We start from the raw sequence: 15,594 nt of genomic DNA, 5'->3' as shown, positions 1-15,594 counted from the left end.
AGAAAAGAGTTCATCCTGTGTATAGGAGACAGCCTGGACAAAGAAAGGAGATTATTTGCTTTGTACAGGTAACAAGTAGACCAGTTTGCCTGCAACATACAATGCTTGAGAGAGTAATAGCGGGACTTCCTTCTGGACAGATAGGTTAAAGTTAGATCATAGAGGTCATTTTTGAACTCATGTCTTCTTGACTAGAGTCCAGAGCTCTATCCACTGTGCTTTCTTGAACAGAGCAGCAACATGCTCAGACCTGTGATTTAATAATGTCAGTGTGATAGCTACTAGAAAAAATTGGATGCAGGGAAACCTATTAGAAGTGGTGCTACAGTGTAGGTGAGAAGTGACAAGAACCTGGTGGAGAGAAGGAGATTTCTCTGCTTACAAGTTCATGTCCAAACTCTTTAGGCTGGCATTCTAAGGCCATGCATAATATGGAATCCACCCTGCCTTTACAGTTCCATCTCAAAGTATTCTGCTGCTAAGATTCTCTGCTCCAGTAATCCTGTTCTTCTCTGACAACTGACAACCCAACCTTCTGCTTAATTTCATGTTGTTTTTAGCCCCTACATAGAATGTCTTCCCTCATCAAGGTCCAATACCATTTCTTCCATGAAACCTTCTGGTACTATTTCCTACTCTTTTCCTTCTTACAGATCAAAATAAGTAGAGCTAGAAGGGACCTTTAGGATCATGTTGTTTATTTTGAGCAAACTGAGGCCCACAGAAGTGAGATAACAGCACTTAGGCATATGCAGGAAGGAGAATTTGGGATTTAAATTCAGGACTGTTGGTACTTAAGTTGGCTCAATATACTACAACACCTTACTGGCCTTTGCCTAGATTAAGTCAACTGAGCTAGCAGACCACAATTGGCACTTAATTAATTTACACATAGAGTATCCCTGAGTTGGAAGGATTTCTGGGCCATCTAGCCCAGAATGTGAAAAGTAATTCTCCCCTCCTTCCCCCTAGCATCCTGAGCAAGTCATCATCTAGCTTTTGCTTAAAGACCATCAGTGATGGGAAATCTACCACTCGCACATCTTGGGATGCAAGATGTTATTTAATTGTGAATATTTTCTTTACATTGAATCTAAATTTGACTGCAGACTTCATTCCTTGCTTCTAGTTTTTTCCTTTGGGGTCAGGAAGAACAAATCTATTCCTCCCCATGATAGTTTTTCAAATATTTTCTGCTCTAGGATGAACACTTCCAATTCCTTCAATACCACTTTCCTATTTCATGGATTTAACCTGGAATACCTTTAATTGTGAATATTTTCTTTATGTTGAATCTAAATTTGACTGCAAATTTCATTCCCTGCTGCTAGTTCTTTCCTTTGGGAAAGAAAAAAATCTGCTCCTCCCCATGACAGCTTTTCAAATATTTTCTTTTCTAGAATGAACACTCCCAGTTCCTTCAAACTTCCTTCCTATTTTATGGATTCAACCTAACAGCTTGTGCTGGTTTTCCTCTTTGACATGTGAGCTTTGCTATCCCAGTGAGATTTTAAGCCCCTCAGCGTTGGTACGATGTCTCTTATATCCTTTTTCTTCATCCCATCTCTCATCCTTGACTCCAGTCTTCCCCCTCCCCAACTCTGTACCAGTGTTAAGTCTTTATGAATTATTTAAATGGAACAGGTAATCAATCAAGGAATGATGATGATTAGGTGGCCAATGCGCCACCCTCATCATATTTCTCCCCAGTTTCTGGAATTGAATACCTGCCCCATGCCCCTCTCTCTGGCTCCACCCCCACCACCGGATGAGACATCAACAGACACTGCCCCAGATCCCTTTATTGAGACTTCTAATTTGACCCAAATAAATTAACAGGAAGCGGCTGAGATGTGGCCCCAAACCTAGCACCGCACTCCCCCTCCCTAGTCAAGGAACAGGGCATAGTCAGAGGAAAACAGGATGAGAGGTGAACAAGGAGAGAATTTGAGGAGAAAGTTGGGGGGAACACAGGGAGGGGGATCAAGAGAAGAATGCAAGGAAAGACCATAGAGAAAATCAGGAAAGGGAGAGATAGGGTTAAAGATGGAGGTCAGAAGGGAAGGAAAATGGGAAGGCAGGTAGCTCCTTTCCTCAGTGTATTCCCCGAGGGGAATTAAAGACACCATGAGGCTGTTCCAGAAGAGTCCCTGACCAGGGTCCTGCTTGGTACCCCAGATGGAGGGGCTCAGTAAGGGGGCCCGAGCAGGAAGGGGCTGAGGAGTGGTCACCATGACACCTAGTCATCATCATCATCATCGTCGTCATCGTCATCATCGTCGTCGTCATCTTCAGTGTTGATTTCACCCTCCAGCACATCTTCCAGCCAGTCCTCCAACTCATCAGCTGAAGGCAGGTCCTCCTCATCATCCATCTCCATCCAAATACTGTCAGCCTGCCCCATGGGATGGTGCAGGATGGTGGAGAGAAGAGAGCAAAAAACCCCAAAAACCCCAAAAACTAAGCTCTGTCTCCACTCACCTGTCCTGTCCCGCTACCCGCTGGTCCACCCATCCCTCTCTCCTACCCATCCACCTGCCAGCCAGTCTGGGCATGTCAATTCAATCAAAGTGTGTTGTCAGGCAATGGGAATTTAGAGCCAAAAAAATGCATTAGCGAACAGGGCAAATGCTAGACATACACAAATTACTATTATACTCGATAGAATGTGTTGGGACAGTGGAAGACTAGTACAGAGGTAGGAGAAATTTGAGGACAGTAAGATGTTCATCTCTGTTCTGGGTTGGGCTAAATCTCTGGAAAGTGGAGAAGCTAGGGAACAGGGGTTAGAAGCAGAGAAAGTGGGAGAGAAGTGGGAAGTGGGAGGGTACTTACATCTGTCACGTTGACAACTCCAATCTGTGGGGCTGATAAGTCGATGTCAAATGTCTTCTCCCAGTATGGGACAAGCTGCCCGGAGAAAATAGGACAAGTAGGTCAAATCTGACAGAGGGCCAGGGATAGGGAAGAGATCATATCGAGGCTTGGTGGCAGTCAATAAAGCACTCTGGGCCTGAATTCGGGAAGACGTCTCCCTGAGTTAAAATCTGATTCTAGATGCTGGCTGGATGACCCTGGGCCTCAGTTTCCTCATTTGTCAAATAAGCTGGAGAAGAAAATGGCAAACTATTCTAGTATCTTTGCCAGGAAAACCCCAAATAGAGTCATGAAGAATCAGACATGACTGAACAACATATAGAAGCAATATTATTTGGTGGACAGAGCCAGAAACCAGGAGATCTGATTTCTAGTACTGTCTACCATGAACTCTGGTCTCACTTATCTGGAAAATGAGTGGGTTGGTTCCAATTCTGACATCCTATAGTCTTAAAATTCTAAATCTAAATGTGTGTCCAGGCATAATGCAAGCCAAACTGCCTATATTTCAATAAGGATGAAAGTGGGGAGAAGGAAATTAGAATCCTAGTTATAGAAGAAGTGGGCCAGTTCCAGAGCTTGGTGATGGCCCTGGGACCAATAAAAGATGGGAATACACAAAAGATGGACTTGGGGTCAGCAGAGTACTTTGAGACCTGCCTGTTTGGAGCTGTTCGCTCATAAAACAGTCTGTGAGCACGTGTTAGCATGTCTGCAGGGAAGAAAGGGTAACTGTCTCTCTGTAAGTGTTAGAGTCTCAAGCGCTCAGGCTGCTGAGTAAAGCAGGTCACTTCTGCTTTCTTCCCCTCTCATTCTTCAGGAGAAAGGGAATGGACCCTCTCCTTTATGCAGAGACTCATTTGCCTGGGGGCTGCTGCTGGTGGGGTGTGTGTGTGTGTGTGTGTGTGTGTGTGTGTGTGCCACAGAGAGAGGCAGGTAGAGACAAAGAGAGAGACAGAGACAGGGAGAAATAGAAATACAGAGACAAAGAGACACACACAAAGTGGGAGACAAAGAGGGACAGAGAGATCAAGAAACAGAGAACCAAGAAGAGAGAGACAGACAGACAGAGACAGACAGACAGAGACAGAGAGACACACACAAAGTGAGAGACAGAGAGATCAAGGAACAGAGAGCCAAGAAGAGAGAGAGAGACAGAGACAAGACAGAGAGAGAAAGAGACAGAGACAGACAGACAGAGAGAGGCAGACACACACACACACACACACACACACACAGAAAGACAGAAGACAGACAAAGAGAAAAAGAGAGAGTCTGTGAAGACTCTTCTCATGAAAAAGCCCTGAGAGTCAGGATGCTGGGAGTTTTCTCTTCAGGAAAGTTCTCCTTCAGAGCATTTAACTTAGATACTACCAGCCCTAAGATGCTGCTCTGCATTCCCTTGGCTGTCTCCTTATCCCTTCACAATCATTTCTTTGAGTACTCTGAGGACACAGCTCTCAAGGGTCCCTTGATTTGGGAGTAAGAGTAGTAACATTAATAATGATACTCATGTGCTTATTATCACATCTCTATAGTTCTTTTAAGGGAAAGCTACATGATGCAGTGGAGAAAACACTGGGCCTGCAGTTAGAAGGGGTTTGAGTTTTAATCTTCCAGGCTGTATGAATAAGTCACTTAACCCTTATTTGCCTCAATTCCTCATCTGTAAATTGGAGACCTCCTGGAGAAGAAAATGGCAAACCACTCCAGCATTTTTCCCAAGAACACCTCAGGACAATGTCTCCAGAGTCACACAGAGTCAGACCCGACTCTAAGGTTTACAAATCATTCTCTGCACACATACTCCCATTGTGAAGCAGGTTAGGACAAACCCTATTATTTACAGTTTACAGATGAGAGAACTGAAGTTGAAAGGAGGAGGCTACTTCTTCACAATCCTATTACTAAAAAGCATAAGAGGAGGGGAGACCTACACCAGTCTGGACTAAAGGAGAACCTCTAGCCTGAGACATCCAGAGAGAAGTGCTTTCTTCCGTCTTCATAAACAAGTCCTTTCTGTTGCTAGTTTCAATTATTTGCCTTATCCCGCCTCCTCTGGGAGGAGACAGAGCTGCCCTTTCTCTTCTCTTCCTTAGGAGAGGGACCTCATTCTCTCACGGGATTGGGGGGCAGGGGGATCTGTTCAAGCTCTCCCTCCTTTGCCCGCTTGGTCTTTCTAAGCTCCATCAGTCAGTCCAGTTCCCCCACTCAGAGGTATTGTTGTGACTGCACTGGGGGTTACCCTCTTACCAAGGGGAAGTCATCAGGGTCGATCCAGATAATGCTGAGATCAGGGTTTTCTGTGTTGTCCTGGGCCACAGATTTGAGGGTCTCTAAGAACTCATAGCCATCTAGGGGCAAACAAGGAAGCCAAGTCAGGGAGGGGTAAGAAATGAATAAGATAAAAGGGAGGAATAAACTTTTTTCCCCATTCCAGGAAGCCATTCCCCTTGTGGAGTCCCCATATGCTTCTCTCCTGCTACTTCCAGAAGAGCCCTATAATGCTACTAGCTCTCCCACCTCCCACCTCCAAGAGGTCACCTTCATGACCTCTTCACTCCAGCTCTCCTTACCAGGGTCATCCTCCTCTGCAAAAGCCACTATGTGGATGCCATCTAGGTCATCTTCCTGGAGAATGAGAAAAGCCAGGGACAGGTTCTAGCTATTTTTCCTGAAGTTGGGATGCCCACAAGAGGCTTTAGGGTTCCCCTGGGATTCTATGCATTTTTTGCAGAGCATAAGACTCCTGGACTTGGGGGCAAGTCTCTTAACAATTTTCCCAAAGTCCCCACTTCTATTCCCTTTTCTCTAAAATAATATCAACAAATCCCAAAAGTTTCTGAATAAACTCTGGGTGCCCAGTCTCTGCCTCTGTCTTCCAGTCACTATGCAACATGAATCTGATTTTTAACATAAATGCCTTTTTCTTTGTCCTTGGGGCCACAGAGAACAGCTGGACAGGATATTTCTAAGTTGTAAGTCTAGCTGTATCTCCCTTCCTCCCCCCCTGACCAAACCCCTCCACAAGCCTGATTTACAGGTCCGGCCTGGGTTCAGGGACTCACCCAAGTCTCGTACATGCTTTCAGGTTTCAGCTTCCTCAGGGTTGACCTGGGAAAGATAGAGGAAGACTCAGTGAGAAAAGCTGCCCTTCCAAGGGCTCATTCTCCAGCGTCTGGGTCAGACCCAGGGCACAGATACTTCACAGCTCTTAGATCAAGAACCATCCATCCCTCCAAGTAGGAGGCTCAGATCATTGTACATCTGTGGTAGAGGGAAGCTGGCAGGTTGCAGGCAAAAGTCTGAATACTGGTCCTGCCACTTTGCTCAAAATCACAGCTTCAAATGCTTTGGAAAATCCAATCTGAATCTTTGTTAAACTCCGATTCCATGCAATCAGTTCATCAATAAACATCAGTTAAGCATCTACTGTGTGCCAGGCATTATGTTAAGCCCTGGGAATATGAAGGCAAAAGACAATTCCTGATCTCAAGTAGCTCAGTGTAGACATGTTGTCTTTACAAGTCAAGGCAAGATAAAAAAACAACAAACAACAAAACCCCAGCCGCTGGCCTTTGGGATCTCACATTCTACTGGTGTAAGTAAGTATAAGGGTCTTCATATACATGACAGTTTTTGAACACTAAAAATCATAAGGTCCCAAAAGACTGTTTCTTGGTAGTAGCATGTGAGGTCAGCCTTGTAGGAATAAGGAGTTTTTAATAGATGAAAGTGAATTTGAAGGGAGAACACGTTGAAACCCCAGAGGGGAGGAATACAGCCTTTGCAAAGACACAGAACAGGACAGTGTGGCTAGACTGAAGAGTCCGGGAGAATGACAGGATTGATGATCTCTAAATTCCTTTCCAAGCCTCAACAACCTATAGGCTGAAGGACACGAGATGGGGGTGGAAGCAAGAGTGAAGTTTGGGAATCGAGACATTATGTGACTGGCATGAAAATCCTCTCCCTCCCTGTCAACAAACATTTACTGAATTCTATGTAGAACCCCTTGGCTAGTATTGAAATGCAGAACCCTGTGCAAGCAAACTGAATCAATAATTTAGGAGACAATGGCCTCAGATTGTCAACAACTGAAAGGTTGTCTATATGTGTGAATCCATCCCTTGTCATCTGGCACCACTGAGGTCAGGGTATGGTGGACAGTGATCTTCCACCTCCTCTTCCCCTTTTTTCTTTTCAAACTCCTTTTTATTTCCAAACTCCTTTTCTTCCTCCTCCTTCTTCCTCTTCCTCCCCCTCCTCTTTTTCCTTTTCCTATCCCCTTTTTCCTCGTGTCCCTTCCCTTCCTTTCCTCCCCTTCTTCTTCCCCCTCCTCTTTTTCCTTTTCCTATCCCCTTGCCTTCCTTTCCTCTCTTCCCCCTCTTACTTTTCTTCTTTCCCATCCTCTTTTTCCTCCTGTCCCTCCCCTTCCTTTCCTCTCCTCCCTGCTCCTCTTCTTTCCCCCTCCTCCTCTTTCCTCTCCTTCTCTTCTTCTTTTTCCAGTGTGAGACCCCAAAGTGAGGGCAAAAGCTGCCCCACCTCTTGTGCTCCTCCACAAAGTTGACAATCTCCTCCTCACTGTTGGGCTTGTCTGGGATGGTCACTGGTTCATCCATGAAGGCCTCATAGAAATCAATTTCATTCATCTTCAGGGTCAGCTTCTTAGCCACCTTTGGGGAAGGAGAAAGATGAGGGTGGGGACACAGAACAGCGAGGATCTGGGGAGCCAGGAGAGCCTCAGCAGAGTTGAGCAAAGTGGTTAATTTGAGAAAGCTTTAGAGTGGAAGAGTAGAGAGATCTGCCATTATCCCTGGGGGGATATCAGGCTCTAAGAGTAGCAAAGGACTTAACAAGAGGCGATGGAGGAAATTGAAAAGGGTACCTTGCTGTCAAAGGTGGCAAAGAAGGGGATGTAGGGATGAAATTCTTCAGCTGCATCCTCATAGGCCTTGTAATCTGAGGTGAGGGAGGAACAGTCAGTTCTATACCTTTATATAAATCTTTATAGAAGCTCGAGTACCACCTCCACCCCCAATCCCCAAATATTTTTTAATTAAATCAAAGCTGGGGAGACAAGAAATCCAGCCTGTCCCCCACCCCACTCCGCCATTTTGTCCTTTAGAGTATACACTTGTTACAGAAGGCTTTTTTTTGGGGGGGGACACGATTAGAGAGCGTTGAGGAGCTTTAGAGTAGAGGGGGAAGGGAACCTAAGACAGACAAGAGGGATGATGCTTGGACAAAGCGATGGATAAGCTGGGTAAAACCTTAGACTGAGAAGCAGAGTAGCAAAGAGAAAACCCTCCATGTTGTGGGGAAATTGGGTAGGGGTAGGGTCACAGCGGAAGTTTTAGGTGTTGTGCCGAAGTTCCCTTTTGATGTCCTGACCTAGTTTCCCCAATTGTTCTATTTAGTTATTCTACCTCAGGTTATAGCCTTTCCCTCTTAATGTTTGAGATAAAGGTTTCTTCTTAATGTTTGACAAGATAAAGATTTATCCATTTTAGACGACATTAGAATATCAGTAACCTCCCTCCATCGTGTCATCCTAGGGGCCTCCCCCACCATTAGGTTATCCCCATCCAGGTACGTCCATTATGTCACTGTTCTTGTTATTCTATAAAAAAGCATCCAGTCGTGAGACCAACCAAGGATCCCTTGGTCCCAGTATCTCTCTCCATTTAATAAACTATTGAGTTGGTCCCTAACCTCTGCCTTGCTCAGTTTCTCAGGCATTATATAGGTAGCTGGGGGGCATCAGGAAGGGGTGGGAGCAGTGGACTTAATAAGAGCTGAAGAGAGAGGGAGAAGGGGGCTCTAGAAACAGCGGGGGCTGGGGCAGGGGAAGAGGAGGTACCCACGTTCTGAGTCCTCATTCTTGAAGTAGCCAATAAGTTTGATCTCATCCTCAATGTTCTCAAATGCTTGCAGCTCCCGCTCGCCCTCGATTAGCTCCACGGGATCCTCCAGGACCTGGGGAGGAGACAAGGGTGAGTTCTCGAGCTGGGTCTGGGGCAGAGGGGCTGGGGCGAGAGCCAAGAGGAGTCTGGGCCAAGGGCAGGCAGGGGAAGGGGAGAGCTGGGAGGGGGTGACTGGAGAAAGTCAAGGCTGAGAACAGGAGGGATCCAGGGTCTTTCTCACATCAAGCAGAAACTCGACCAGGGTATCTGCAGATAACTCGCCATCGTACTCTATGACCTCGTCCCCTTTGAACACATACACACTGTCTTCCTCCGTCAAACCTGGGAAACAAGGTAGAAGTGAGTCTTGCCCTTGATGCCCCCAGACCCCGTCCCTGGGATCCCACCCCCTGCCCGGCTGCGACCCCTGCTCTTGGCCACCGTCACCCACCATCGTCCCACTTTTGGGGGGCTGGGGTTTGTTATCACAGAGGGGCTTCCTGGGAGGGTGGCGGGGGTCATTCTCTCCCCTTCCTCCTTCTCCTAGGACAAGAGGCACCCCTCCCCTTAGCTCTCCCTCTCCCTCTCCCAACGCTCCCTGGCCAAGGCTCAAGTGCCCCAGAGCACTTCAATTATGGCCCTCCTGCAACCAGGTGGCCTAGTAAAGGCTGCAACACCCCCTGGTGGCCAAGGTCTGGGAGCTCTTTGAGCTGCATCTCTCCCCAAGGAGATGGGGGTGGGGTGGGTGGTGGGGGATGGAAAGAAACTGGTCTTCACTGCCCCCCTTCCCTTTCTCTCATTTCTGAGACCCAGGGATGAGGCCTCAGATTGCCGCTGCTCCATCCATGGCAATGATGCTACATAACAAAGGTGGAAGGATGCTGTTGTCTTTCCCCATCCCTACAAATTTTGGGGTCTGGGTTCATTAGGGCTCCAACCTCCACTTCAGACCCTTCCGGAGAAACATTAGATGAACTCACTTGTCTCCTCAGCAATTCCCATCTCCAACAAGCTAAAATTCATGACATCATAGCCCCACTCCAAGCCCACCCCTTCCCCACCCAGCACATTCTCCCAGGCTCCCTCTGTGGCTCCCCCCTGACCCCCCTGCCCCTTACCCAGTTTCTTGGCCACAGCCGCGTCTTTCTCGGAGTCCACAAGTCCAAATCCAACTCCCTTATCTTCCAGGACTTGGGCTGCTAACTGGGGAAGGCATTAGAGTTAGAGCTCAGGCGCTCTAGGTCAAGCCCCACTAAAGTTTCAGGAAGAGGGGCTTAGAAATCAAAATGTTAGACCGGGGTCCTAAAGACCACTTTGTAACAGGTTTGTAGCTTTACTATAGCACAGGGTCTCAGAGGACGTTTCTTTCAATCTCTTTATGTTACAGATGAGGAAACCGAGGCTCTGGGAGGTTAAGTGATCCAAAGTCACAATGGAAATCACAGTTTGGGATGGTGGAACATCCCAGCTGTTCTTTCCACTGCCCTGCCATTCCTTCCAAGGCTATCCTTTTTATAAAGAACTCTGAGGTGCATAGAAAAGAGGTATTCAGAATATAGATTTCAGAGTTGAAAGAGACCTCAGAGACTACCTGTTCTGTTTCAAACCTGAACAAAAATCTCATCTAGAGACAAATTACCCACCTGTCTTTTGGGGATTTTTAGTATAAATGGTACAGTGGGGTAGGCTGCCAGACCTGGAGACAAAATTCAAATCTGACTTTAGATACTTCCTAGCTGTATGGCTGTGAGCAAATCACTTCATCTCTGTTTTCCTCAGTTTGCTCAATTATAAAAAGAGAATAATCATTGAACATACTTTGAGGTTGTGAGGAAGGTCAAATGAGATATTTTATTTAATTCTTGGCAAATCTTAAAGCACTATGTAAATGACAGCTATTATTATTTTTTGTTCTTATTCCTTCCTAAGTCATTCGATTTTACTCTGGACAGTGCTAATGGTTAGCTTCCACTCACTGAGCCTAGTTTTGTCCTCTTTAAGTTAAGTAGAACAAGCCTAGTCCTTCCCAATCAAAACCTTTCAAATATTTTAATAACAAAGGCTAGCATTTATGTAAAGCTTTCCAAATATCCTCTTTTGTTGGTATTATCCCCATTTTGCAGATGGAAAAACTAAGGCCCAGAGAGATCAAGGGATTTGTCCCTAGTTCCATAATTCATAAACACAGGAATCTACCCTTTCCATTATTCCCCACTGCCTCCCAACATCCCTGAGAGACAGGCACTAGAGGTATCATTATCCCCATCTTACAGATTATATTCAGAGAGGTTGAATGATTGCCCAGAGTAGTAGATGTCAGAGGAGGGTTTCAAAGCCATATCTTCAAGTCTAACATTTACTACCATGCTTAAAAAAAGCCTGTCTGAAGTCACCTATCGGGTCCACCTTAAGTTAGGGATTTCTCGGGCTAAAACCTGTCCGTTTTTTTCACCATCATAGTTGTCTCCCTCTGGATTGTACTTCAGCTCAAAAATGTCCTTTCTCCAATTTATTTGCCTAGATAGAGCCCCATTCTCAAAGACTGCTAGGGGGTTAATGATGGAGTCAGGATTCTTAGATTCTTAGACTGGAAAGGACCTGAGAGGACAATCTAGTCCAGCTATTCCCTAAGGTGTGAACATCCAGGTCTTAGGTCTCCTGAGCCCACCCCAGTGCGGGATCATAAGATCTTCACTTTCTCTACCTCTCTGATAATGAGGAATATCATGGCCCACTCCCAGCTTCGTGGCCCCCTTCCACCGAGCAGTTGTATAGACTGAGGAGTCTGACAGCAGGGCAGAGAGGGGCCGCCCTCCTTCTTCTAGGGGCTGAACTTCATCTTCACGTTGTCAGAAGGGAGGCCCTCCTTCTTCTCCTTAGGATTCATTTCTGTGAGCGTAGCCTGCTGGAGTGCTACTTTCCTATTGGCTGTTTGGAGGTGGGGATAAGGACAGGGAGGTGGGGCAATGGAATCTTGCAGAATTAGGACAGAGAGAGACACCCCCACCCAAAGCTTCCTCACCCCAGGAGTGAGGGAATAATGTGTCTCCTGACAGCTTTACAGAGTCTCTTTCTGTTTCCTTACATGCTAAAGGCCCTCCCCTCCACCCCCACTCCCACCCCCTAACTCTTCCATGGCCAAGAATGTTAAATGCTGAGGGCTTGAAAGACTTGAAACTGTGGATTAAGAAGGAACCAAGTTTCAGGGCCAGGCCGAATAGGACTAGTGGATTAAATTGCATTTCTAGCCCTCATTTTGAGGTAACTGAGGCAGAGAAGTATGCAATTTGACTCTAAGTGGGCCCAGACTTAAATCTTTTCACTTCAAATCCAAGGACCTTTCCCCTAGGCCGTATTACCTCTGGGAGAAGATTTCAAGAATGCTGTCCGGGTCAGCAGAGATAGCTAGCCCTCGGATGTGTAACCTAGTGGCTTCCCTTATCTGAGATTCATTCTTCTCTTATTCCCAGCCTCTCCTCACAGCCCATGGCTGGGTGAGGGCTAGACAGGAATGTACAGAGATGGAGAAGACTGGGTCTATAAAAGGGAAGGGGGGAAGAGAAGGGAGAAGGAGGATTTCTGAGGTGGGAAGCTCTGGATGAGTCTTGACTAAGGATCTCTCAATCCAGAAGAGATACAGCTAGGGACCACCCCTCATGGCCATGGGCTTCCTCCTCCTCTTCCTCCCAACCTCACCCTCTCACCAAACAAATGAAATCCCCTTCCCTCAAAACCTAAACCCCAGGATAAACTCTGTTCTGTGCCAGTAGCCACCAATCCCCCAGCCCTAAATCAGATTGCTCTTAGCCCTGTTTCCTATGTCCTGCCCCTCTTCCCTACTTCAAATCTCTCCTCCAGGCTTACTACCAGAACTCCTAAGGGACAGAGAATGAGGGAATTGGCAGGTGGGTGGCCCTGGTATTCCGGGCACTTGGGATAAAAATACCCAGCTTGTTAATCAGATAGCAGAGCCCAACCCTCTTGCTGGGGAGGAGGGGAAGTAAAGAGAAGCTATGGGGAAGGAAAAGGGGGGTCCTTGCTCTCTCTCTGGTCTTACTCTTGACTCCCCTTGGGGAGTCTGAGGCATTAAAGAGCTAGGGAGAAGAAATCTAGTTTTCTTGGCTCCTAAGAAAAATCACTGACCCTTACAATTCTATCTTTTCTTTTTACTTTCTTTTAGAGATTTTTCCTTCAACTTCAGGATCCCTCCATCTCATCCTTCCCAGCCCACCCTACACTGACCACCCCTGTCAGTTTCCTCAGGCATGACCTAAGCCTGAGGTAATAATATGGTGATGAGACGTATGTAACACATCAGGAAGGGGCAAAAATCTCTAAGTTGGAAAGCCCAGCAGGATCCTGCAGAGGCTTGTGGGGAGGACTCTGGAGAAAAAGAAGGGGGCATGGAATGAATGATATCAACGACAAGCCGGGTAACCAGGCAAATACTTTTCGTGATTTTGTCTTTCACTGGGCAGTTTAACTCCTGGCCCAGCTGGAGAGATTAGGAGGTCAATGGGCTTCTGGGGACAGTGAGAATAAATAGTAGGACATTCTGGACCCCAGAGAGGATAAAGCCACAGTTGACCCCACCCCCTTCTCTTAGCCCCACCCCTCCAACAGCCTTAAATTCTCCAAACTCCAATCACATCCATCGTCTCTAACCAGCTAAAATTGAGGAATGTTAGAATTAAAGGGCATTTTAGAGATTATCTAGTCCATCTCCTTCATTTTATAGACGAGGAACCCAAGACCTAAAAAGTTGGACTGTTATGCTCAGATTCACAGTTTAGAAAGTAGAAGACTTGCAACCTAAATCTGTGTCTTCTTGTGTTCTCAGCCTGAGCTCATAGCAAATAGGCTCTCATTCCCCAAAATACTGGCTGTGAGGGGTCCCCCCATGACAGAGGTGAAATCCCTGTCTCTTGCCTCTTTCTGATCAGACAAGGATCCAAAGGCTGCCGTCCCTGCTTATTGCCCATTTTATGCCCAGAAATGCAGAATAGGGTCCTGGTGCCTGCCGGAGTGGCGGCTTTTGAAGAGAACGGTCTCTAGGAGACTCTCAGTTCTTCCCTCCCTTCGTCCTTCAGTCCCTCCCTCCTTCCCCTTTTCCATCTTCCTCTCACCCACCCTCCCTCACCTCCAGGATTAGCTCTTCCATCTCAAATTGTCTCTGGGAAGCCTTGTCATCTTCAGGGGGCTCGTGGTAGAGCAGGGCAAGCACCTCATACTTTTTGAGTATATTCTTGTAGTTCTTGGCATTGACGTTGACCACTCGATCCACACCATCATACTCTGGGAAGTCCAGTCCTTCCTCACCCTGTGTCCCTGGCATGGGTGCCCCCAGCAGAAGCACCAGCAATGGCAACCACAGACATGGCACGGTCCCCATCCTGCTGCTTCTCTACCGGCTCCCTTCTGGGGGGAGACTGGAAGTGGCTTCTTGGTCCGATGAGAGATGGATGGGAATGGAAGGGAGAGCCCTGGACCCTGAGTCAGAAAGCACTGGGGGAGGGGGAGGCCCAGAGCAGTGGGCAGGGGGTACGGTCTGGTCCTGGGGACACTGCTGACAGAGCCTAGAGGAAAATGGGCAGGAGGAGGAGTAGCAAGCTGGGGGCGGGGAAGGAACTGGAGCTGCCCCTGAAATTTGCACCCCCTCCCCCTCCTCCAGCCCCTATCCTGTCTCTGGTCCCCTCCACCAGCCTTGTCTGGTCTAAATATGTCTCTGTGGCCGACGGGAGGGGCAGGGCCTGGGCCCTCCCTGCCAGGCCAAGAAGACTCCATGGGGGGCCTGAAGCCTCCTGCCCAGGCTCTCAGTGCCTCCCCCCACCAATGTCCAGGGCTCCTCAGCCTGTGATCCCAAGTTGGCCTGAGAGCTCATCGCCATATTAAGAAAGGAAAGGGGAGATATGCCCAGGCTAAAAATAAGACCAGATGAGTCGGAGGTAAATGAAACTGGGAGGGGGGAGGGACGGAGCAGGAGGGACAGGGCAGGGGTAACTAGAGAGGGGAGAATAAGGGTAATTAGAGAGATGGAGGTTGGGGGAGGAGGGCACAAAGAGCCAGGCATTCTGGGAGTAAGGTTAGATTGGCAATATAAGGTAAAAGGGGAATGAGAGGAGCTGGAGATGGGGTATAATAGAAGGAGCCCTGAATCAGAGTCAGAGTCCAGAGTTCAAATTACATAATCATTTAGGAGCTGTGTGACTTTGCATAGAGCACTTAATTCATCTGGACCTCAGTTTCCTCATCTGTAGAATAAGGTAATCCTAATAGATGATCTCTGTGATGACATATAATCTGAGCTTGTCTGGGTTGATAAATGGACACAGAAGTGGGATAAAATCTAATATACCTGGCTTTGAGACTGTGGGGACCAGAGTGACTGGATTACACACAGAAATTCTCTAATTAAAGAAAAAGCCAACAACAACTGGAAAATCCTTCTAGGAACATAAGTAGTAGCCTTGGTTCCTCATGAGGTTATATAGTATGTTAAAGAAAAAAATTGATCTGGAAGAAAGAGATTGTCTGATTCCTACTTTGAAAGATCTAGGGCCATAAATTGAATTGGGCATGTGTTTGTGGCTTCTCCTTCTGTCTACACTTAGTACCCTGCTCCCGATGGGATTTAGATCACACCTCTCTCAGGCCAATGTTCTTTAATAGAATCATCAAATCTCAATTTTAAAGGGACCAATACATGTTAAATATGTTAAAGTATATGTTAAATATAATATATGTATACATGTCCATACAGTTATTTTGCTGCACAGGAAGAAATCGGACTTTGAAATAAGGTAAAATTAAC

At 46.8% G+C, this 15,594-nt stretch overlaps 1 protein-coding gene across 5 annotated transcripts; it reads right to left on the bottom strand.

The window, feature by feature from the left end:
- Positions 1 to 1,782: 1,782 nt before the first annotated feature.
- CASQ1 (calsequestrin 1) lies at positions 1,783 to 14,401 on the bottom strand. Of its 5 annotated transcripts, none has more exons than XM_031966860.1 (13): positions 12,933 to 13,025; positions 12,143 to 12,320; positions 11,488 to 11,711; positions 9,902 to 9,986; positions 9,025 to 9,125; positions 8,745 to 8,856; positions 7,766 to 7,839; positions 7,423 to 7,553; positions 5,946 to 5,991; positions 5,454 to 5,508; positions 5,131 to 5,231; positions 2,836 to 2,910; positions 1,783 to 2,395 (listed from the first exon to the last, which is right to left on the bottom strand). In XM_031966860.1, exons 3-13 carry the CDS (start codon positions 11,509 to 11,511, stop codon positions 2,240 to 2,242), a joined length of 960 nt encoding a protein of 319 aa, XP_031822720.1. In that variant the 5' UTR covers positions 11,512 to 11,711; positions 12,143 to 12,320; positions 12,933 to 13,025; the 3' UTR covers positions 1,783 to 2,239. The 5 variants fall into 5 exon arrangements, with proteins under 5 accessions (XP_031822720.1, XP_031822721.1, XP_031822722.1 ...); XM_031966861.1 differs by having other exon boundaries at positions 12,927 to 13,021; XM_031966862.1 differs by having other exon boundaries at positions 12,954 to 13,000.
- Between the last annotated feature and the right edge of the window lie 1,193 nt (positions 14,402 to 15,594).

Source organism: Sarcophilus harrisii, chromosome 4 (genome assembly GCF_902635505.1).
Source record: "Sarcophilus harrisii chromosome 4, mSarHar1.11, whole genome shotgun sequence".
Lineage (NCBI taxonomy): Eukaryota > Metazoa > Chordata > Mammalia > Dasyuromorphia > Dasyuridae > Sarcophilus > Sarcophilus harrisii.
The sequence above is the reverse complement of the archived record's forward strand: the minus strand, read 5'-3'. Positions and strand labels throughout refer to the sequence as shown.